General features: G+C 39.1%; 1 protein-coding gene across 2 annotated transcripts in view; it reads right to left on the bottom strand.

Annotated features, from left to right (window-relative positions):
• KDM3B (lysine demethylase 3B) overlaps positions 1-25,039 on the bottom strand; it is a 59,603-nt gene extending 34,564 nt beyond the window's left edge. The window contains exons 1-6 of one of the 2 annotated variants that reach the window (XM_007461415.1): positions 24,809-25,039; positions 11,677-11,844; positions 8,803-8,916; positions 6,016-6,121; positions 4,333-4,457; positions 1,924-1,998 (exon numbers count right to left, since the gene is read on the bottom strand). In XM_007461415.1, coding sequence (XP_007461477.1) covers positions 1,924-1,998; positions 4,333-4,457; positions 6,016-6,121; positions 8,803-8,916; positions 11,677-11,844; positions 24,809-25,000 — 780 coding nt within the window. In that variant the 5' untranslated portion in view covers positions 25,001-25,039. Of the gene's footprint in view, positions 1-1,923; positions 1,999-4,332; positions 4,458-6,015; positions 6,122-8,802; positions 8,917-11,676; positions 11,846-24,808 lie in introns of those variants that run through there. The other variant, XM_007461416.1, reaches the window with a different exon arrangement.
• Between the last annotated feature and the right edge of the window lie 8 nt (positions 25,040-25,047).

Raw genomic sequence — 25,047 nt, 5'->3', positions numbered from 1 at the left:
TCTTTCCCTGAGAAGGATAAGAGGACAGGGTCTTGGGACACAGCTAACATTCTCTCAAGCAACCTATATCTGGAACAGTCTTAGATTGGTATCCCATCATGAAGCAGGTTTTCATTTTAGCTTCATTTAGCTAACTTTCAGACAGTTTTATTCAGATAACACGTTGGGGTGGCAATAAGCTAGAGACATAGTTATTTGGCCATTATTATTTACCAACTTGATTACTCTAGTCTTACTGCCCTTAAATACTTATAGATTCTTTGTGCAGATCTATCTTTGTTGTAATCATTATTATAGCTGTTATAACTGAAATTTTTTCAAATTTTACATTTCTTCTCGCCAGTTCTAGTTTCTTTTCTTCTTTTTTTTTTTTTTGCTGCCTTCATTTCTCTTTTCTCCCTTACTTTCCTTCTACAAACCTTAAACAAAGCTCAAGATTTATTTGTTTCTCCCATGCTTTTGGTAATATTAATCTAAGTTTCTAAATCTTTCATTCAAGAACTGTTTCTGTTCGTTAAGATTGCTTTCAAAAAAAAAAAAAAAAAGAACTGCTTTCATTTGATCCTTTTAAAACCTTTTTACCCTTTCTTCAACCTCTATCATCACCCAGTTTTCAGTGCTGTGAAGTATGGAAGTACAATCAGTGAAATCTCTCCTTTCTTTCTTGCTCACTCTTTTAAGGAGATGAGGTAACCATGGATCTCTAAGAAGGGCAGAACTGTCAATAATTGTACTTTGCTAGCTAAGAAGATAGTCACATCATGGCAAAGCTGAAAAGGGAAGAATCAACATCTGTTGCTGAAAACCACAGATCTCACCTTTAACTCATTCGGCCAACTTACAGAGCCTGGCTCAGAGCAATCTCCCTGATCAACAATTTACATGTATGCCCTACTTACGGTGAGCTACTCACATGTGAGTAGAAAGACTAGGACACTGAGACCAGTACTCTCTAGCTATATCTGGGCAGTTAAACAGTACCTGACATATAATAGGTGCTTAAAGAATGAATGAAATAAGGAAGGAAATAAAATAGGGACCCAATATATGGCATCAAAATAACAAGTGTTTTTCAGCCACGCAAACACAGTCAAGAGACTTATCCTATTTGTAATAATATAATATGTAGTAAAGAACTATTAAATTTAACCCTGATTCTTCTTTTCCTACCCTAATCTTGTTTTATCAAGCCAAAAATGACTGGATAAAGAAGATGAGGAAGAACTGTATACTCAGCAGGAGTAGCCAAGAGAGCAATACTACGCAGGTGCTAAAAGACTATGAGGAATATATGGACAGATGGCTGTCCAAGTCAATGTCCTACTGAAGGAAACTCATACAGGATTCCTTAATTGGTTCAGGCACTGATATATAATGTATCTTTTTATGGGTTATGTTAATTCTCAATGAACCAAGAGTTGGCCTGATTCACAGTAATTATGGAGTAATCCACTGTGTGCTGAGCACTGAACTACACACTAGTTTGATTTGACTCTTCTTGGGATATGGAATTTCAGATTTCCTTGGAGCTCACTACCACCTAATGGAAAGAAAAAGAGGATGTAGTTTCTCCTCCATTTCTTATTACTGGGTAGGTCATGAATATTTCTACTGCTTATTACAGCTTTGTCTACTGTATCTTTCAAATATACCTGTCCTGAAAAAATGTAAGAAAAAAATAGGCCATGGATTTTAAAACAGCTAGGCAACATAGCCATGATGAAAAGGGTTTGCTCAGACTAGGTCTCTTTCTTGAGATTATCCTCCCTCAACTGGACAAGACCCGTGGAGAGAGCAAGAAATGTACAGTGGTCAGAGATGAAACCCAAAGGGCATCCATGGATAACACACACATAAGGAAGTCTATGTAACAAGATAACACAAGCTCATGAGTCTGCTCAGAGACTCAGTTCATTACTGTACCTCGCTCTGAGGCGCTGAATTATCCATCAGCATCACATGGATTAGTCTGGGATCTACGGACTTGATCTCACCACTCTACAGTAGGAGCGGGATAGAAGAAAATATGAAAAAAGGAAGAAAAAGATTTAATGCCTTGTCCACCAAAGACATAATTATGTATTTTTCTAATCTATGTAATTATCTCTATTTGTTTCTACTCCCCTGCTAGAATGAAAGCTCCATGAACAGGGATCTCTCCTATTGCATTCACTGCCAGAATAACAACATGTGAAACAAGGTCTAGAATATGGTAATCACTCAAATATTTGTTAACCGAATGAATGAAAAAATTGCGTTCAACACCCAAGTGTCCCTTTTAGGGATATGAATTTCAAATTCTGCATCTCTAAAACCTTCCTATTCTGAAATTAAAAAAACAAAAAACCTTCAGAACCAGTAATCATTAAAAGCACCATTCTACTATTAAAAAACAAAAGGTTTTGGGAGGGGCCAATTTGACAGACATCATCAGATTTAATGTGCATATCCTCTGACCTAGCAATTACACACTTAGGAATTTGTTCCAATAAATAATGTGAAACAGTATACAATGATATATGCCCAAGGATATTCACTGCAGCATTATTCGTATTAGTGAAAATAATACAAATGATTTAAACGTCCATCTATTTTATTTTATTTTATTTTATTTTATTTATTTATTTTTTGCGGTACGCGGGCCTCTCACTGTTGTGGCCTCTCCCATTGCGGAGCACAGGCTCTGGACGCGCAGGCTCAGCGGCCATGGCTCACGGGCCCAGCCGCTCCACGGCATGTGGGATCTTCCCGGACCAGGGATCGAACGTGTGTCCCCTGCATTGGCAGGCGGATTCTTAACCACTGCGCCACCAGGGAAGTCTCCCCTGGTTTTATCACTTATTGATTCTATCACCTTGAGAAAGGCTGTTCAACTTTCTTAACCTCAGTGTTCTCATTTGTAAATTAGAGTTAATTAGGTAACCACCCCTTGACCTCACAGCATATGTTTTGGGAACTAAGATAATGTATTTGAAAGTGCTTTGAAATCTATGAAAGGGTATACAAATGTGAAGTGGTATTATCATTATTTTATCATATTCAGAAAGTTTAGTATTTAAAAATCTAATCAGCATTTGCTTCTATAATACTTATGCCACTCCCCCTTAGATGCTGAAAAAATGAATCGTTTCTAAAGCAATAAATAGAAAAAAATATAGCATCTAGAGCTACCTGGAGAATTGTCTCTCAAAACAACAAGAATATTTGGGGACTTCCCTGATGGTGCAGTGGTTAAGACTGCTTCCACTGCAGGGGGTGCAGGTTTGATCCCTGGTTGGGGAACTGAGATCCCATGTGCTGTACAGTGCAGCCAAAAACAAAAACAATAGCAGAGTATTTTGAGGCAAACACGTATGTATTTATGATATCTTTGAATTGGTTTCAGACTTGCCCTCAGCAGTCATATGTAATGTAAACATAAATGATTTTAGTTATTTCTTTATTTAATTTTATTTATTAAATTATTCAATCCTCATTTACAAATTTCAAATGATACACATATATATAAAATAGATATTGAAAGCCATCCCTTCCCTTAGGCAAATGTTACTCCCCACAGTGGTAATCACCATTAACAGTTTGGTGTATATTCCATATGCTTCCAAATATCTTCTCTGTGTGTGTGTGTATGATATTTATATATTGTCCATTTAGGAGATAGCTATATAAATCATACTTTATTAACAAATGGGATCATATGATACATATAGTTCTTTGATTTACCTTTTTTACTTAATTTTAAATTGTCAATATCTTTGTGTGTAAATATATATAGAAATGTATCAATACTTCGTCCTTTTAAAATAGGTGCATACTATTCACTGAATGGATGTATCATAACTAATTTAATTTAAAATAGATGGACGTTGGGCTTCCCTGGTGGCGCGGTGGTTGAGAGTCCGCCTGCCGATGCAGGGGACACGGGTTCGATCCCTGGTCCGGGAAGATCCCACGTGCCACAGAGCCAGTAAGCCCGTGTGCCACAACTACTGAGTCTGCGCTCTAGATCCCGCGAGCCACAACTACTGAGTCTGAGTGCCACGACTACTGAAGCCTGCACGCCTAGAGCCTGTGCCCCACAACGAGAGAAGCCACGGCAATGAGAAGCTCACATACTGCAACGAAGAGTAGCCCCCGCTCACTGCAACTAGAGAAAGCCCATGCACAGCAACGAAGACCCAACGCAGCCAAAAATAAATTTAAAAAAAAAAACAGTGACAAAGCCAGAGATGGAACCCAAGTCTTCTTACATGTAATGAAGTGCTCCCTTTTCCTACACCACCCTGGGTAAGGGGATGGATGGACCTCAGACAAAATAACACAGAGCCTCACCTCAGTTACAGACACCTCCATAAGACGGGTGATGGAGTCTTGATGGCTTACAACACCACAGAGCCAACTTTCTTCTCCCTCTGGCTGGTATACTTTGACCCTGTGACCTTGAACACTGTAGGGACCTAAAGGAGAGATTAGTCAGTATTGAGTATTTTTGGCTAAGCTGTATTTCATGGTTGTTTCTAAAAACAGAAAGAAAATCATATAGTGTAAATACTTGGCACTTTTAATCCTCTTGTATGGAGTTGAATAAATGAGCAATTTCAGATTTACCATACACAGCAATTTAAAAACAAAACATAGCTTTTCACAGAGACTTTTGTAAATTGTTTATTTGGAGATTTCTTAGAATGTCCCAAGCCTCTGATTCTACCTTATCTCAATCTTCCAATTCTAGAAAGTAATACAGGGAAGAGAAAAGAAACTTACAAATCAAAAACTATAGGTAATGTGAAAATCTACTCAGATCTATTTGACATATACATTAAAAAAGTGGGAGGCCAGTAAGTTGAATGTACTATTTTGTTATGTTACCATAGGAATGATACATAACCATTTACACTTTGCTATCTGACTTTCATTACAGTAGGTGGAGAGTTCAATTTATGAGGTCTCCAGCCTCTGCACTAATAATAGTCTGAACAAATATAGCACCTGTCTTCCTAGGAACACAGTTTCAAAGATATTACTTTAGCAGCAGGTAATGTTACCCTGCAATTTCAGCTGGCCCTCCAAGAAGGACAGTTTCTCTCTCCTACATATCTTATACATTGGAGACTAGATAGCTAAATCACTGCTTATTTTAAATTATTATCTTTCAGAGCTACAATTAAGCTTATTTTTTCTATACATACTCATAAACATCTCTACCTCTCATTCTGTCCACTTGATTTTTTTCTCTCTGCTATTTTTCCTCACATTCTTTCCTCTTCCATACCTTTCCTTGATTATTAAACATCATTTTACCCTGATACTTTCCTTTCCCAAAGAGGCAAGTTTTCTTACCTTTACCTATTTAGATTTAGTTTGACAAAAGAGAACCAAGGATCCTATTTCATTGAAAAGCATGATTATCATGAGGGTCAGAAAGGACATAGAGTAGATGTACAACATGAAGGGAAGGATAAATGAGGCAACAGTCTACCTTTTGCATAGAATTGGGCAAAATCTGTGTGTGAACTGAAAAAGCTAATAATTCTTTTTTGTTTTCATTCTTAAAAATTTACATGCTGTTAATGAGTCTGTGGACACCTTCCTTTATGAACATACCTTACACTCTAAGTTGTTATTTGTTGTTGTTAACAGTCTTTAGAGCATACCTTATAGACAGTATGCTCAACAAGGGCAGAGACTTTCTAGTTCATGGTTATATCCTCAGTACCTTAACACTGTGTCTAGTACGAGGTTAGTACTTAATAAATATTTAAGAAATGAAAAAAAGAAAGACAAAATTGCATATTACGAAATGTAATACAAAAAGAAAATAGTGGTCTGAGTGAGATCCTGTTTTTCCAATCTATTCTAGAGATCCAGCTAATTGGACTTACTCTTGACACCACCCACAAAAAGAAGAGAAGCACAAATGTTGAGAGTTGCATGGTGTACCCCCCATTCTATTACTTTCAACACTGACCATACACCTGATTCAGAATTCAGGGACAGAGGACCAACTGTTCTTACCTCGGCTAAATATCTCTTGCAGCTTTTGGTCACTGATCAAAGCATTAACTGTTTCTCTCAGAGCAGCATGTTCCAAAAGAATCTGGTTTTGGCTATCTGTTCCCATCTGATAAAGATAAAAGAAGAAAAAATGGAATATTGAAGTAAGTACCAATAATATCTGACCAGAAGAGAAAAATTATACCCCTGAGGAGCTCTACATCAGCATTTGCCAGAGAATGTTCCATAGAAACCTAGTCTCACAAGATGCTCTACGAAAGTTAAGGAGGCTAGGGGAATTCCCTGGTGGTCCAGTGGTTAGGACTCCAAGCTCTCACTGCTAAGGGCCCAGGTTTGATCCCCAGTTAGGGAACAAAAGTCCCACAAGCCAAGTGGTGTGGCCCCCCCCAAAAAAGTTAAGGCTGCTAGGATCATTTAGGTTTAGGAAATATTATACCCCCATTGAACAAGGTGGGGGGGTTAGGGACACCAACTGCTTCCCCACCCCATGCAGTCAAAAATCTGCATATAACTTTAAAAAAAAAAAAAAATTTTCCCGGCGTTTATTGGTTCTACCAGTTTGTGGTTTGCCTTTGTGTTTTCTTTTCTTTTTTAATAAATTTATTTATTTATTTATTTTTGGCTGCATTGGGTCTTCGCTGATGCATGCAGGATTTCTCTAGTTGTGGCGAGTGGGGCTACTCTTCGTTGCTGTGCGCGGGCTTCTCATTGCAGTGGCTTCTCTTGTTGCAGAGCACCGGCTCAAGGCACGCGGGCTTCAGTAGTTGTGGCTCGCAGGCTCTAGAGTGCAGGCTCAGTACTTGTGGCACACGAGCTTAGATTCTCTGCGGCACGTGGGATCTTCCCAGATCAAGGATTGAACCCACATCCCCTGCACTGGCAGGTGGATTCTTAACCACTGCGCCACCAGGGAAGTCCTGTATTTATTGATACCCTAAGTTTATGATGTCTGTTTACAAGACGAATCATCTGTCAGTACACTACATCAAGACTGCCTTATATAATACAAAACACTAGATGTTATAAGTATTAGTAACACTAGATAGCAAAAATGAAAAAATAATGTGAAAAAATTCATATTAATTTATAGGTACTGTATTTACTGAAAAAAATCCACATAAAAGTGGACCCGTGTAGTTCAAATCCGTGTTTTTCAAGGGTCAACTGCATACTATATCTTTCTACATACGACAGTATATTAAAGGCTCTGAGAAGACGTGTAGGAAAAAAACATGTTTAGGTCAGCATTTCTCAAACTTATTGACCACAAAACATTTTATTCCATGTAAATCTTTTTATTTGTTTTGATACTTATCCGACATTCACTGAGTGCCTATTCATATAAGCACTAGGATTACGAGATGAATAAAGCAAGATTGATGAGAGGGAGTAAGGCCTAATGAGGGAGGAAGACATATCAACAACAAAAAAATCATTAATATTACACAGAACACAGTTCAGGAAATACCGCTCTTGGCTGCCTCAATAAGACAGCAAAACTCTTGGAAGTCTCCTAATTTTTTTTTTTTTGGTGGTACGCGGGCCTCTCACTGTTGTGGCCTCTCCCATTGCAGAGCACAGGCTCCGGACGCGCAGGCTCAGTGGCCATGGCTCACAAGCCTAGCCTCTCTGCGGCATGTGGAATCCTCCCAGACCAGGGCACGACCCGTGTCCCCTGCATCGGCAGGCGGACTCTCAACCACTGCGCCACCAGGGAAGCCCAGAAGTCTCCTAATTTTTAACCTTCAGACAGTAACCCTTACAAGTGAGAAATAAATATTACCCTCCATAAATTCTGAAACTCTAACTCAGACACTAGTTTGTTTAAACTACTAACTTATCTTTTTTGTAACTAAAAATATACCTAAGCTCTTCAATATTTAATGTTGCTTGGAACCAGCCCAAATTCCCAGCTTCCCTGCCACAGACGTAAGTATAGGACCTCTTAGACTCAAGTTATAGAAGCAGCCACCTCTGGGAATCCACCTCTTCTGAGGAAACCCTTAGAGCTATGGTCTTAAGTCTTAAGTGGTTTTAGGGTGGGGTGGGGGTGTGTAGAGGAAGAAAGAAGCCTCAGCTACCAAATATACTTTTCAAGGGAGCAAAGAAACTTTAAAAGGTACATGGAATTACTGGGAGGAAGAACTTGATTCAATGTTAAAAGAAAAGGGGACAGTATAATTAATTGACTTATACTGCCACCTGTGCAGACTGATGATAGCCAGACCAATACATTTGACCTCTGAGATAGATAATCATGGGGTGTTCTGTGGGCCCCTCAACTCAGCCTTTCCAAGATTAAACTGATGTTTTATCCTCCCTAAAATGTTGCTTTTTCTATTATTCCATCTCTTTGAAAGCATACACCATCAACTGTGGCATCCATGGAATTGTTTTACTCCATTGTTCTCATCTGGGCTGATTTTGCCCCCTCTGGAACAACTGGCAGTGTTGGGAAACATTTCTGCCTGTCACAACTCAGTGCTGGCATCTAGTAGGTAGAGGCCAGGAATGCTGTTAGACATCAAACAATACACAGGATAGCCCCCTATGAAAAAGAATACAGACCAAAAATGTCAATATCGCTGAGGCTGAGAAACCTTGGTCAAGACTGTTGAGGAATAATATTAAAATTTTAATCTAAGATTCCCACCATTCTCTGTAATTTTATAATGATATTAAAAATATTATCTGAAATAAAAAAGGGGGGTAAGCACCCTATTTATAATCAACAGAGAAATTAGCAAGGAGAGAAATAAGTTTAGGACTAGACCAAGTGTTAAGTACCTGGAACAAATGCAACCCATTAGCATCTGACAGGAAACGAAGCTCTCGATCCAGAAGGTATTCAACTGGAACCACAGAACCCAAACCGAGTTTATCTACTAGGGGAGTGAAAGTCTGTGAAGTACAATGACAAGAAATTGATTAGAACTTGGAAAAGAAAATAAATAACAATTCAACTGAATATCTAACTGCAGAGAAAATATCCATTATTAATATATCTTTCACCCCAGTAAATATAGATAAGCTAAAGCATAAGTCCTCAGAGACATTCCCAACCTATCATCTGCCCCTCAAATAATCATATGAAGCAAACCAGAGCATAAAGTCAGTTCAATACTCTTATTTACAGCTAAAAAGGACAGGAAGAACGGGAAATTCCTCATTCTCTCTAGCATCTGACTAATCTTGTCAGGCTCCAAGAGGGCTAAATTACAGTAAGTTTCCAGAATGAAGAGTCACACCATTATCATCTCTGGAACTCCTGAAACCTTCATGAGATTTCTAAAATTATCAGTGGTATAAATATGCATGGGCAAATTCACATTACTGTTTCGTAAATAAACTGGCTACTAAAGTCACCCAGGGACCCAGATCCATTTGAGCTTCTTCTAAAAGTTCAACTGGAAAGTGGTCTTAAAAACAAATGCAAAAAGACAGTTCAGTAAGTGATGATATGTATAATCAATAGGTTAAGAAGTTTTGTTTTGAATATTACTTAATTTGGTTAGTAGGAGAATTAGATTTTTAAAAAAAATCTATGCCTACACTTTGCTAAAAGAACAGATAGAAACAAATGGATACTCTCAGAATTCAATTTTATAGCACTATTTTGTCTGACTTCAGAAAACAAAACCTAATAATTAAAAAAAAAACAACAAAAAACTTTAGGGAATTCCCTGGCGGTCCAGTGGTTAAGACGCCATGCTCTCACTGCTGTGGGCCTAGGTTCAATCCCTGGTCGGGGAACTCAGATCCCACAAGTCATGCTACATGGCCAAACAAAGAAACTTTAAACATAACCAACAAAAGCAAAAATAAACAAGTGGGACTACATCAAACTTAAAAGTTTCTACAAGGCAAAAAAATGATCAACAAAATGAAAATGCAACATAAGGAATGGGAGAAAATATGTGCAAATCATATATTTGATAAAAGGTTAATATTCAAAATATATTAAAAAAACTCATACAACTCAAGAGCCAAACCCCCCCACAAATATCCCCAGCTGACAGCCAGCAAGGAGACTGGAACTGAATTCTGCCATAAACATGGGAGGTTAGAAGAGGGCCACCTACTATAGATGAGAACATAGCATTGCAAACACCAATTTTTGCCTTGTAAGATTCTGAGCTAAGAAGTAGGACACAAAGTGTCTGTACTTCTAACTTACCCAATTAATAAATGGGTGTTAATTTAAAATGCTAAAAACAAAACAACCCCTCCCCCACAAATAATCTGATTTAAAAATGGGCAAATCACCTGAATAGACATTTTTCCAAAGATAGATGAATGGCCAACAGGTACATGAAAAGGGGCTCAACTGCACTAATCATCAGGGAAATGCAAATCAAAACCACGATGAGTAATCACCTCACACTGATTAGAATGGCTATTATCAAAGACAAAGATGATAAGTGCTGGCAAGGATGTAGAAAAGGGGAACTCCTGTGCACCATCAGTGGGAATGTAAATTGGTGCAGCCACTGTGGAAAACAGTATGGAGGTTCCCCCCAAAATTAAAAATAGAACTACCATATGATTCAACAACCCCGCTTCTGGGTATTTATCCAAAGGAAATGAAATCATATCTTGAAGAGATATCTGCAACCCCATGTTCACTGCAGCACTATTTACAATAGCGACGACATGGAAACAACCTAAGTGTCCAGTGATGGATGAATGGATAAAGAAAATGTGGTGTATACACACACACACGAATATTATACACAATGAAATATTACTGAGCCACAAAAAAGGAGGAAATCCTGCTATTTACAAAAACAGCTGAATCTCCAGGGCATTATGCTAAGTGAAATAAGTCAGAGAAAGAAAATTTGGTCTAATTTCAATTACATGTGGAATCCAAAACAACTGAAATCAGACACAGAGAATATACTGGTGGTTGCCAGGGGTGGGGGAAGTGGGGGAAATGGATGAAGGTAGTCAAAGGATATAAACTGCAATAATGAGTAAGCTGTGGGGAGCTAATGTATAGCATGGTGACTATAGTTAATAATGCTGTACTGTATACTTGGAAGTTGCTAAGAGAGCAAATCTTAAAAGTTCTTACCACATATGTGTTGTGAGAAGCAAATTAGATAATATGTAGGAAAGTACTCTATAAAACAGTGAGATTATTATACCTTATTGAGATTATTAAAGTGTTCTGCAAAGTTAAAAAAAAAAGTTCTTACCACATACACAAAAACCTATGTGAGACAATGGATGTGTTAATTAACTTTATTGTGACAATCATTTCACTATATATAAAAATTCATCACATTGTACACAAACTTACACAATGTTATATATGTCAATTCTGTCTCAAAAAAGCTAGAAAAAAATAAAATAGTTTCCATGGAAGAAAAAGACTTTAAGGATTACAAACATTGTTTCATTACCTAACTATGAGAAAAGAAAAGGTAAAAAATTATTTAGAAACAAAGTATCAAATATTAACTAATATAAAAAGTATGGAAAGACACAGGAGAAAAGATCTCTCCCAATTTTTGCTTTGGTAACTTCAGAATCAAAGTGTGTTAAGGACAGAGCACTGGGAGTTTTGGGAATTCTAAAGAGTTCAGCTATTGGGTAAATACCATATAGAATAGGAATAAAGCCCAAATACGTTCCTAGCCAATAAAAGTCACTCACCAGGGCTGGCCATTGTGCAATTGAGACTCGAGTGCCTTGGACAAGGACTGGGTCCTTCCGGGGTGCCCATACTAGAGACCCTTCCAGCAAAAGTACAATAACTTCTTCAGCATGAACTTTAACCCAGGAGTGCTGCTTCCAGCTACAGCCATCAAATTCTACAAAGATCTGGAAAAAGAGATAAAAAGCCATCTTGAGGTCACATTTGGAAAAATCCCACACTATAATATAAAAACAAACACAAACCCCGTTTTGAAAAACTGACTAGGTAAAATTCTACTAACTTGTTTTTAAGTTCTTTTAATGGATTTCAATAAAAACCAATCTTACTTCAGAGCCAGGAAGTTGGTCTCATCCTCACCCTGAAAAGAGCGTACAGATTTAAGGGGGCGTGAGTTATCTACAGTGAGTAATTTCTAGCCGTGATCCTACTGAGATTTACAACTCTTAGTTTCCAATTCACATCTAAGCACACTAGCTGGGGGCTTACTATGTATAAGGCACTATGCTAGGTTCAGGAATACAGAGGGGAATCTAGCACACTTCCTGGTCTCAAGGAGCTCACAGTCTAATAGGTAGGAAGAGAAATTTTTTATACTTCTACTGAAAATGACTGTGAACTATTTTTTTTTTTTTTTTTTTTTTTTTGCGGTACGCGGGCCTCTCAGTGTTGTGGCCTCTCCCATTGCAGAGCACAGGCTCCGGACGCACAGGCTCAGTGGCCATGGCTCACGTGCCCAGCTGCTCCGCGGCATGTGGGATCTTCCGGGACCGGGGCACGAACCGATGTCCCCTCCATCGGCAGGCGGACTCTCAACCACTGCGCCACCAGGGAAGCCCAACAGTGAACTTTAAAAATTAATTTTGAATAGGTTATATACACACGGTACAAAATTCAAAAGGATAAACAATAAAAAAAAAAAACTCCCAGTCACAAGTGTGGATTTTTAAATTACCACTGACTGCCAGGAGTGATCTCATATCTGCTAGCAGAGGCACACCATTGTCACAACAATGCTTTGCTTCCTCCCAGAAAAGATACTCCACCTTTTCAGATATACTTAAGTAGAATCTGTAAAGAGTTTCTGAAAGCAATTCATATTAAATGAAACTACATTTTTCTAATAAATAGTATGCTTAGGTTTAACTTTTCCATATAAATTCTGACATTGGAGCATGTTATACACAGCAATAAAAGCAATACATAGGCATATAGGTATCAATATTTAGAACAGATATGTCTAGTGCCTAAAATATAGCTGGTTACAAAATAAAGGCTAGAGTATTTATATCCCACTTCATTTTCAAAGAATTTTAGTTGGCTTTTGGGAAACATATACAATAAGATGCTAAAATATCAATTAAAAAACCAGGGCTAAGCAAACTACAACAGGAAGTCACTGTCAAAGTGTAAAAAGAGGGAAAACTTAAGCAGGCAATAGGGATCTATACAGCTGTATGACTGAGTGACATATGATGAATGATTGATTGATTGATTGACTGACTTGGCTCTGAGCTTCCTAAAGGCCAATCTGAAAATGGAGAGGTCAGTGACATATTCACCACTGGCAAAAATTAAAACACAAACCAGTTTCTCAGGGAAGCAACACTTTTCCAACTACTTGGCTCTACAAGAAATTTCTCACATGACACTTCCTAAGGCAGCAATGAGTGATGTAGGACAACATCAGAATCCCCACAGCAGTCATTCCCAACTAGGAATCACAGAGTTACCAGGAATATCTTAAGTACTAAGGGTACTAAGCATTTCCTGTAGACTAAATACTAGAGGTCTGGTACATGTGTCACCATTATTTTTCAAATATATGTAGATCATATAATGAATAAAGTTCAAATCCATTAAAATTGTTACTGAAGTCACAACAACTTTTGTCAGTATATTAGTTCCCATCCAGTCAAGCTAAAAGTTAGAGTTACAACTATATGAAAATTTACGATACTTATACTTGAAAAGTGTGGAACCACTCAGTAGCCTAGCATTAGGCTTAATCTCTTCACAGGTAATAAATACTTGTGAACTGAAGTGCACTGCTGGAAAAGCTATTCCAGAAATTAAATTCATTATACAAAGCTCCAGTTTTATTATTTATATTATAACAATATTTTATTATTTATAATATACCAAGTAACCTTCATTTCTACTTAAAAAAAAAATGATGGGAAAATAAGGCTCAGAAAGGGGAAGCATGATTTTACTGCAGTACCTTTAACATGTGAACGGGAAAGAACATTAAACTGCAATACATTTAACGTATGAACAGGCTCACTCATATATTCACATATGTTCTAGGGGAATCAAACACAACTTTAAGTAACTTGCTGATAACTGGAAAAAGATGTATTCAAACTTACATTTAAGTGCAGACTCAGGCACCAGGAAAGGTAGTAATGGACAGAGCTTGGGGATTATGTTCCGGGAGGCTTGGATTTCAGTCTTAGCCCCACCCTCTACTAATCACAAAACTTGAGCAAATCACTCTCCCCTCCTCAAGTCTTGGTTTCCTCCCTTGTGATAAGACACACCTGTCTTACTTACCCTTAGAGTGGTTGTGAAGATTAAATAAAGTAATGGATTCAAAAGCACTTTGGTCAACTGCAAAGCACTACTTGGGCAATAACATGCCATAAGATAAATAGAAATAAAATAAAGTATAGGGGGTGTTCAGAGGCAGGAGAGATCACTTCAGGTGTGCAAAGGGACTGATATGGGCTGAGGTTAAGGAAAAAAAAAAGTTCCAGTCAAGTTCTAGGATGGCCAGGAGCTATAGCACACTGGGGAAGGAGTGGGAAATGAGACTAAAAAGACTAAGAGTCGGGCTTCCCTGGTGGCGCAGTGGTTGAGAGCCCGCCTGCCAACGCAGGGGATACGGGTTCGTGCCCCGGTCCGGGAAGATCCCACATGCCGCGGAGCGGCTGGGCCTGTGAGCCATGGCCGCTGAGCCTGCGCGTCAAAAAAAAAAAAAAAAAAAAGACTAAGAGTCAATGTGGAAGACCCCGAATACTGGGATAAAATTTGGGTTCATCCAGCTGCCAATGGGAGATGTGTGTATGTGTGTGTGGGTGTGTATATGTGCAATTGCCATTAAAAGGTTTCTGACTGAGGTCAAAATTGAACAAAACAGTTGGTTTTAGGACAACTCAGCTACTCAGTGGATGTAGATGGTTTAGAGTTGGGGGTGGGGTGGGGAACAGGGGGTGTTCTTACATGACCTAGAGTGGGAGCAGTGAGACTAGGAAGGAAGTTACTAGTGCTCGTGAGAATCGATGAGTCCTATCATCAAGCATGATGACTGGCTGGATATAAGGGTAAGGGAAAATTGAAAAATGACTTGGATTTTGAACCCAAGACTAGGAGAACAGTGGTCCCATTACTGTTCAGTGGTGCCATAACTGATGTCTGGAGGAGGCAATGGCTGAAAGACAGACAAGACCTTGCAAGCCATGAAAAGGAGCAGAGACTGTTGAAGCCCCAGGCGGAGTCTGACCGAGTGACATAGTACTCTACTGGGCATCACTTAGAAAACCGGAGGTTGAGGCTCCATGGTGCCTGACAGCTAGGTGCCATGCTATAGTTCTAATCTGCCAACCACTTTAAAAATCAACATACGAGGGCTTCCCTGGTGGCGCAGTGGTTGGGAGTCCACCTGCTGATGCGGGGGGCACAGGTTCGTGCCCCGGTCCGGGAGGGTCCTGCATGCCGCGGAGCTGCTGGGCCTGTGAGCCATGACCGCTGGGCCTATGCTCCGCGGTGGGAGAGGCCACAGCAGCGAGAGGCCCGTGTAACGCAAAAAACAAAACAAAAAAAACAAAACAAAAAAAATCAACATACGAGTCACAAAATTCTAAGTCATACCAACACACAAATATAAGAACACACTAAAAAATCACTGTACTAAAGCTGTAACGATTTTAATTCTTTGTAGATAAGAACTTGAACATTTAAAAAGTTAATATTCAGGCATCCTATCATCACACATCTGAAAACACCATGGAAAAGCTGAAATATTTGAAAGTCATATTTCACCTAATTTAAGGGCAATTATTTCCTAACCTGCCTGGGCAAAGGAATAAAGTGTTGAACTTGACAACCACAGTGCTATATGTTCTAGGATCAAGCAACAGCTCTAGGCTAATAATACAAATATGTTTTGAGAGCAATACGGAATATGGATATATGTAAACATGTTCTGCCAGCATTAAGGCTTGTTTCTGGCCCTAGCACTGTGCTTCACCTCCTAGCTAGAGATGAAAGGAGTTAGAACATATAAGGTGAAGAATCATTTCAGGTCAAAGCACACAGAACGTGGACTCTTAAAATGGTAGTGGCCAGGTCACAGGACAGAAAGAAGGGATATAAACTAACAAAAATCAATGGTGGTGGTTGGACTGAGTTAGAGACGGCCAAGTCAGGTTGATAATCTGGACAGAACAGAACTAAAACACTTTGAGTTGATTTTTTTTAAGTCTTTTAAAAATTTCTACTATTAGAGTAAAAGCAGCAAATAGTACTATACATTGTACAGCTAGAACCCAAAGACTAGATGTGTAAAATATTTCCTTAGTTAAGAAGAGTTAGTGGTAAAACTCCTGCTTTCATTTCAAAATCTCTTTTATGGTCTATATGTGATGTACATTCATTTGAGTGACATTAAAATGAAATAAAATTTTTTAAAAAATCAAATAAGTTAACCTAAGTTTGAAAAAATCAAATGATAGTAATCTGAGTAATATAGACCTCCATGTTTATCACATAATCATGTAATAATCAGTTTGGATTCTGGTTCTCCCTAAGGCCATTCTTACTACAATTAATAAAATTATTCATTTATTCACTCACTCAACAAAAATAGACAGAACGCCTCAAAAATATATGTGTGTGCACACGTGTACAGCACTTGCCAGGCTAAGAGTATCAAGGTGAATAAGGAAGCACTCAGCAGGAGGGAATCAAACCCTAGATGAGCCAACAGAGAGGTACAGAAATTATTAAAGAGTTATGTAATAAGGGCAATAATAAAGACTGAACACGCTAGAGAAGGCGTCTGCCATGGTAAACTAGAAAGGTTTCACAGAAGAGGTAGTAGTATACAAGCTGTATCTCAAAGGACAAACTATATTCTTCTAGCAGAGAAGGGAGAGAAAGACTTTCCAGCAGGTGCAAAGGCAGAGAAACTAAGAGCAGACTGAGTGTTCTAGAGAAGGATTAAGATAGGCGAGGTAATAGTATTTTAGCCTTACCAGTAAATGTTCCTTCTTTTTTGTTTTTAAACATATTATTTATATAATAACTTTTTTTTTTTAAAGGAAAGAATTAACTTTGGGATCAGGTTGGAAGGGAACTCATAGAGGCAAGAAACTGGAGGCAGGGAGACCAATTATAAAGTGACAAAAACCCAGGTAAAAGATGTAAAAGGCCTAAACCAATAAGACTGTGTAAATGAAAAACATATTTGAGAAATTACAGATAAAAATAACAGGATATGGTGATGATTGTGAGAAGGTAAGGAAAATGGAAGACTAACTTCCAAGGTTCCCAAATTTTCTTTTCCAGTTTTTCTAACTACATTCTAAACAAAACATGAACTCTGTTACAAATGATATTACAAAACTGGGACATCTTGACAGCCACAGTGGGGAATGATGCATGTCTAGAACACTGCTGTTTTCAAGCAAAAAATAATTTTCCCTCTATGGTTCCTTTGATCAAGAGAGAGATTTCTAACAATTACTCCCATTTTTTCCCCTACTTTCTAACAACCTCAATAAATTAAATGTTAAGTACTTGAGTACCACAGGAATAACCTGAATAAAAACTCAAGCATATAGATATATATGCTCTTAGGGGTAGAGGAATCACAAAGATCTGGATTTGCATCCCAACATCCCTTATCCGTGTAACTGGGAGCAGGTTACTTTAGCCTCTTTGAGCCTTACTTCCTTTGCCTATTAATACGGACAGTAAGTACCTCAAAGAATTATGGCAGGATTAAACGAAATAACGTAAAATGCCTAGCAGATCTTGGGCTCCTGATAAACATGCATTCCGTAAGCAAACTCATACTACTGGTCAAAATATAAACTGGTATGACTTAAAAGAAAAAAAAATTGTCATATATCAAGAATCTTAAATATGTGTATACTCTGTGTTTCCATAATACCACTCCTGGCAATAATCCTAGGAAATCACCCTAAAAACAAAAAAGGCTTTATTCACAAAAATGGTCATCAATGAATTATTAATAAAGCTTAAAATCTGAAACAATTTCAATATCCAATGAAAGAAGAACAGTTAAATAAATTATCCAGGTTAAATAAATTATAAGATTTTCTTAGAGAGAATTTATTGTTTCCCTTTTAGGTACGAAAGCACCTGAAGCACATGTTATCTGTGGAAAATACAGAAAAGCAGAAAGAAAATTAAAATCACCTATAATACAAAAGTTTTTGGTAATATAGGAAGATAATTGCCACATTAAGTGAAAAGCAAAACTCAGAACTGAAAATACAGTATGAATTCAACTTTTAGCAATTCTAAAAAAAGATTAGAATATGTATAAAAACATAGCAGTTTTTAATGGGTTATGACACTAGAGAGGCTATTTTTTTTACTTACATTTTTATTAAAATAATTTCTACATTTTGTATACTAGGCGTGTATTACTTGAGAATCAGAAAAACAAAACATCTAATGCTTCTAATCCAGCAACTCAGATTTAAATCACAAAAACCAATGGACAATGTACTTTGGATGGGGGTCCCAAATATAAATCCAAACATGTAAAGAAAAAAATTGGTAGTCAATATCAGTAAAAATATATAAAAGAAAAAACCTTAAAGATCAAGTATAAATACCTTATAACAGGGGGCCACAGAGTAGAAAATCCATAATAAATCAGAAGTGAAAATTAACCTAATACTGACTTCTAAATATGCTATTTCTTAAGATAAGGTGGTCAGAGAAGGATTGTAAAATAATAGTAAAAAATGCATGTGTTCCCTGTTCTTGATGAACTTAGAATCTAGTAGGGGAGATAAGCTATATACCTTGTTATGTATCTATATCAAAAAAAACTGTGATAAATATTCCAAAAGAGGTATCCACAAAGTGCTAAAGGAGCAAAGCAAAAAACACTCTGGGGATTTAGAAAGGCTTTATAGAGGTGAAAGAACCTAGAATGGACAGGCTTTCTTTTCTCTTTATAGGATTTCAATGGATGACAAAATCAAAAGCAGAGTGTAAAGGGGGAATAAAACAATGGAAGCCAGAAAGTACTAGGAAAGCAGAGGATCACCAAATCAGGACTGCTCGCTGTAAATATTCTTTTGGCAACATCCTACTTTCCTTGTCTGACTCTGTGCATGACAAGGATCTGTCTTATCTGTAATTTGGTCTCTTGAGGAGACCAGGAGGGGGTTCTGTGCAGATCTCTGGATAGGTTTATCTCCCACTGTAGGTTAATAACCTTACATGTGGATTTACAAATCAGTCTCCAGAGTTTGGTTAGTGGGAATCAGTCCCCTAGAGCCTGATTACCCGTGAAGTCACACAAAAAGCCCCCAGAACTCTTGCCTTTGTAAAACTGAGAGAGATAGCAGTATGAGTCACTACTAAACAATCAGGCAGGTTTTACCCACTACAGAACAAGGGTAAAAGATACTTTGGCAGTAGGGATAGTGGGGTGGGGAGGGCTTAAAAACTACCAACCTGTCAAAGGCAGCGGAAAACTGAGAAGCAACAACAGGTGTTGTGTCCCCCAGGCCTTGTGGAAGCAAAGCCTACAGGAACTCATTCCAGCTGTTGTTGAGAAAATCACTAACAGAAAACACCATGTTACTTACAGGAGCAACTAAGCCCGTGCGCCGCAACTACTGAGCCTGCGCTCTAGAGCCCGCAAGCCACAGCTACTGAGCTCGTGTGCTGCAACTACTGAAGCCCTCGCGCCTAGAGCCTGTGCTCCCCAACAAGAGATGCCACCGCAATGAGAAGCCTGTGCACCGCAAGGAAGAGTAGCCCCGGCTCGCTGCAGCTAGAGAAAGCCCGCGCGCAGCAACGAAGACCCAACGCAGCCATAAATGAATGAATGAATGAATGAATGAATGAAGAGTGAATAAATGAACTAGGCAAGTGATTACTAAAGGAGGGAATGAGCCCTTGGCAGGTGGGGAGTTAGTGAAGCAACTCTAAGAAACAAATGCATAAATTAACAAGAAAAATCTGATTGTGTAATAAAGGGAGAGGCTGCTGGACAAAATGACCAGTGTACAGTGTGATCACTGGTGGACATATTGTATAGTCTTGAAACAAAGAGAATGTAAAGACAATAAGATAGAGGTATTAAAACTTACATGCACACATAAAATAAGACAAACTTTAGAAAACAACTATATGAAGCACTTGAGTGCCTAAAAACCTCAACAGTGACTCAATGTTTCAAAAATAGACATCCTGCTGTAAGAGGAGAGTGCAGGTGAAAAGTGTGAGTAGAGGGCCTCACACTTAAACGTTATATATTCTTTTGTACAATCTCATTTTTATTTAAAGTTCTCTAAACCGCACACTGATCCACAAAACATATTCTATTGACTTTAATAAACAGCATATGATACTATAATATTATTCAGATTTTTATTTAATTTTGGAATTATAAGCAAGAAAAGGACACTTAAGGATAATCATTAAAAGCCATAATCTCCTATTTCAATTAGGGCTTAAATTCTATGTTTGAACACAGGTTGAGAATAAATTATATTGGATTGTACACTGGAAACCTGACTATAATTATTACATTATATAGAAACAAAGTAGAGAGGTATTTTAAAGTCCACCTAATCTGAAACAAAGAGGAAACATTGGAGGAGGAGGTTAAAAAAAAAAAAGGCGGGTAGGCTTCCACTCCTCTTGGAAGACTCCCAGATGGAAGAAACACGGTACTAGCCTGGATACTGCCACAATTATTACATTATCTCAAATCAAAGAAAAGGAGTATTTTAGAGACCACCTTTCCCCCAGATAAAGATAAAAGATTAAGGGATTAAAAAAATTACGGCAGATATGCTTTTACTCCTGTTGCAAGTTCTGGACAGCTGAGATAGGTAAGATACACATTCAAAACAAATCAGTGCTACTAAAAGCATCATTTAATTCTATCATACAGAAAGAAAAGGATGGTTTATTTAATAAAGTTGGTGCTGCCCCAATTGGTTACTACTCAGTAGGAAAAGTTAGATTGTCCATCACACATGCCACTTACAAAAATATTCCAGATGGACCAGAGATCTAAAGGTAAAAATAAATGAAACATTAGAAAGAAAAGCTGAAAAATATTTATATAGGCTCAAGGTGGCGGGGGGGAGGTCCTCTTCCCAAGCAATTAAATCCTTCTTAGAAGCCATTAAAAAAGGTCTAAGAGATCTGATGATACAAACATTTTATTTTTCTGTGCAACAAAGCAACCCATAAACAGTTAAAAGACAAATGAGAGAAAATACACACTTGACAGGTAAAGGGGTTAATGTGCTAAATATGCACAGAACTTGTACAGAATACGAAAACTTCCATTTTTTCAAATATGCAAAAGATTGGCATAAATAACTCATAAAAAATGTAAGAGGCCAATAAACACAGAAAAAGATCAGTAGTCATGAAATACTAGATACTATTTTTCGCCCATCAGATTGCCAAAAACAACAAAGACCAATGACACCAGTGATGGCAAGGATGAAGGGAAACAAGCATTGCCTGAATGCTGGTGGGAGTATGAAAAGCTAAAATCTCATAGGAAAATAACCTGGCATTACCTAACAAAATAAAAATATATACATGTACTCCTTAACCCAACAATCCTGGATAGCTAAACTACAGAAATAAAACCATGATTACACAAAGATATATGTACAAGTATATTAACTGCAGCATTGTTTGTTAAGTGCCCCAAATATTAAAATACCTTGAATGCCCATCATAAAGGGTACATCCATTCTATGGAATACAATGTAGTTATCTAAAAGGATGAGTAAGAGCTACAGGTACTGATGCCCATGGTCTAATGTTAAATGGAAAAAAGAAAAAAAGCAGGCTACAGATATTGTGCAGTATGATACCATTTGCTAAAAAAAAAAAAAAGCAACCTTTTGTAGAGAGATAAATGTTTTCATATTTTTTGTACCAGTATTGAGAAAGGCGCACAAAGCTTCTTTGATAAGTGGAAGCTGGTAAAGGATGGAGATTGTTGGCTTTCCCGTGTTTATGCTTGGCTGTTTGACATTCTGCAAAATGCAAGTTTTCCTTTTATAACAAAAAAAGAAAAATCCACTATTTTTGGTTTGTGTGTTTATTTACCATACGTATATATGTGACGGTCCCAAGGTCTCTACCACTTACATGGACCAATAATGAACCAGAAACACAAGGAGGACACAGTTAGAAAAGAAGTTAGAGGTAAAGGCATAAAAATCCATTAAACTAATTTTGCAACTAGACCTTTTTTTTTTTTCACATAACAGGCCTATTTTGAAATACAAATAAAGCTACTATTCCATGAGGAGGAAAAAAAGCTGTTTATCTACTGAATCTAAAGATCTCAGTTATTTGTCAGCATAGCTTTGGTGAGGAAGATGCCCACCTAACAAACCCTTTTCAACAAAACTCTTGATCAACAAGATCCTGACTTATGGCTTTGGAACTGTTTTCCAAAAAAAAAAAGCGTTCATTAATGGATCAGGACTATATTTTGGAAGATTTCTGGATCTAAAAGTATTTAGAAAGAGGATATTAATGGAGCCCAAAATTGCAAAGTGTTTTCAATCACTTCAAAAACTCATTCATTCAACCCTCAATTACTCATCTTTAACAGGGGGCGCCCTGCCATGCATTACTCAAAACTAAGCATGCCTGAAAACATCTTGAACATAACTGAATGAAAATCTGCCCAATCACAGGCCAGCTGCTTGCAAACTCCACCCTTGAGTACAGGAAGAACACTTTTGATTGGAAGACAGTTGTGTTTACTACGGGTGTGTGGTGCAAATTGGAAAGGCCCACATACCTAGGGTCCAAAGGAAATCTCTTTAATGAAAAAGGAAAACAAACAGCCAGTTTTGATCCTATATTAATTATTGTCATTAACAGAGCCTCATCATCACAACAGCAATTCTTGAGCAATCCTGCAAGATGGTAAAAAATTTTAAAGGCTCTGAGTTTTGTTGTGGCTCTTTTCTCACCTATGTCCCTTGATTATACACACAAAACAAGCATAAGAGTATTCTTAAAACCAAAACTGCCTTTGTTTTTATATGCATAAAGCTCTATGCAAGACCTCAACACAGTTGTAATATACACTTTGCTTTAATTTCCAAGAATCACTGCAACTTTTTACTTGGTTTGAGAAACCAATTCTAAGGGCAGTGGTAGAACTACTCAGTATTTAGCTTACTAGGTGTCCAGCATCTCAGTGAGCTTCAAAAACCTCTGCCCTTAGGGAGCCCAGCAAACAACAAAGTGAATGGGTAGCCATTTCAGGTGCAGAGCTCATTAGCAATTCATCTGATGGAGGAAACAACTAGAACATAAAACTTTGACTGAAACTCTAGGACAGACTAAGCCTTTGGTCAAAATATGCATATAATGGTGGATCTTACTTAAGTTTTGCATTTAAGGGGGTAGAGTAAATTACTGGATCTGAGAGGGACACCTCTCTCCCGTCCAAGCCTATAAAAAGCAATCTTCTAAAGAAAGCGCAAAGGAATTTAAATCCAAATCCCCTTTCTTAATAATCATCCTCACCCCACTATGTTCCTGTTATCTCTACAAATTCACCCCACTGAAGCCTCATAAATGTCCAAGCAGCCTTTTTCTTATAGAGCATGGAGAAAGATCAAAGTGAACGAACTCAAGTAGCAGAAGCCTAAGCCAGCCACAAGCAAAACAACCCATAAAGCTTGCGTATCAGGAAGAAAATTTAAAAAGCCTAACACCACTGATCAATAAGTAGAAAAACGAGTATCAGAAACGTGCAATATTAATATCAAATCTTACGAGTTCCTGTTTACAGCGAATAACATATCTGCAGAAACAAGTTCATCAAGAAAATTTTCCTTCTGCCTGAACATCTATCACAATCCAAATGAATCCCCCTATTTTTCACAGCCTTATCTCAACAGAGAAGCCAGGGCCGTTATCAGAATGAGGAACTAAAGAGGTTTGCCAAAGCTCAAAGGCAGTATTTTGCCGCCACATTAACAAAAATAACACAACATGATCCCGAATGCTAGTTAAGTTCTATTACTGAACAACTTTAATCACAACATACACCAAGACAAGTATTCAAAATCGGCCGAGCCCCAACACAAAGTTTCAAAACAAAACCTCTCCCAAGGTTTGGGGGAGTAGCCCAGCTACAAGCAAAAAAGCACCACCCAACAGCCCCATTCGGCTGCCAGGACAGATCTCAAACTTATCAAAAACAGCTACAACAGCAGCTCCTGTCACCCAGAAGCGCAGAGAGAGGAGCCTGAAGAGAATCCTGAGAGCTGGCCTTTCTGGATACCTCCAGGCCGAGCCCGGCTCAGACAAGGAGGAAGTAACTGCCAGCTAAAACAGCCCCGAGCAGCTCCAACTGCAGCCTCTCTGTCTCCTACAAGTGCCCACATTCCCGCCCCACTCGGGGCTCCGGGAAGAAGGGAACAGGGCGCAGGTCTCCCGGGAGAGGCTGGGGACTACAGGTCCGCGTCTTCAAGGAGGCAACGGCAGCACCGGCCGAACTCTGAGGGGCCCGGGAGCCCAGGGTGTGAGAGCCTGCTCCGAAGGCGTGTTTGGCGGGTGGGGGGGAAACGCTGAGAAAGGGGTCGCTCAGGAGGCGGGGCCTGCCGGGCGGAGGCAGTAGCTCCTAGTGCCCCGGCCGCCCCCAGGGGTAAACCCGGGCGCGAACCCCGACGCGGAAGCCATGCTAGCCAGAGCTCGGGGTGCTGAGATGCCGGCGGGGGGCGCTGAGGAGATCTGGGGGCGCGGAACTGGGTCACCCCCACCCCACCGCCCCCTCACAAAGGCCCCCGGGGAGGCCGCCCGCAGGCCGTGCAACCCCGGCCTCGAGTGCCCGCCTCGGCCGCCACTCACCGCTAAGTCCTGGGGCACCGCCCCGCTCATGGCCCGCACCGTGCCTGCCCGCCAGGCCCGAGTGCGCAGCGCAGGCCCCGGATCTCCGCCCGCCGCCGCCGCCGCGGGGACCGAGGCCGAGGACGAGGCCGCGGTGTCCGAGAACAGAAGCAGCAGCCGCTTGCCCACCGGGGAGGCCGCCGCGTCCGCCATCGCCAGGGCCGGCCAGACCCGCGCTCCCGCCCGCCGCCTCCCACCAC

This window comes from Lipotes vexillifer, unplaced genomic scaffold (genome assembly GCF_000442215.2).
Source record: "Lipotes vexillifer unplaced genomic scaffold, Lipotes_vexillifer_v1.1 scaffold217, whole genome shotgun sequence".
NCBI classification, from domain to species: Eukaryota; Metazoa; Chordata; class Mammalia; order Artiodactyla; family Lipotidae; genus Lipotes; species Lipotes vexillifer.
The sequence above is the reverse complement of the archived record's forward strand: the minus strand, read 5'-3'. Positions and strand labels throughout refer to the sequence as shown.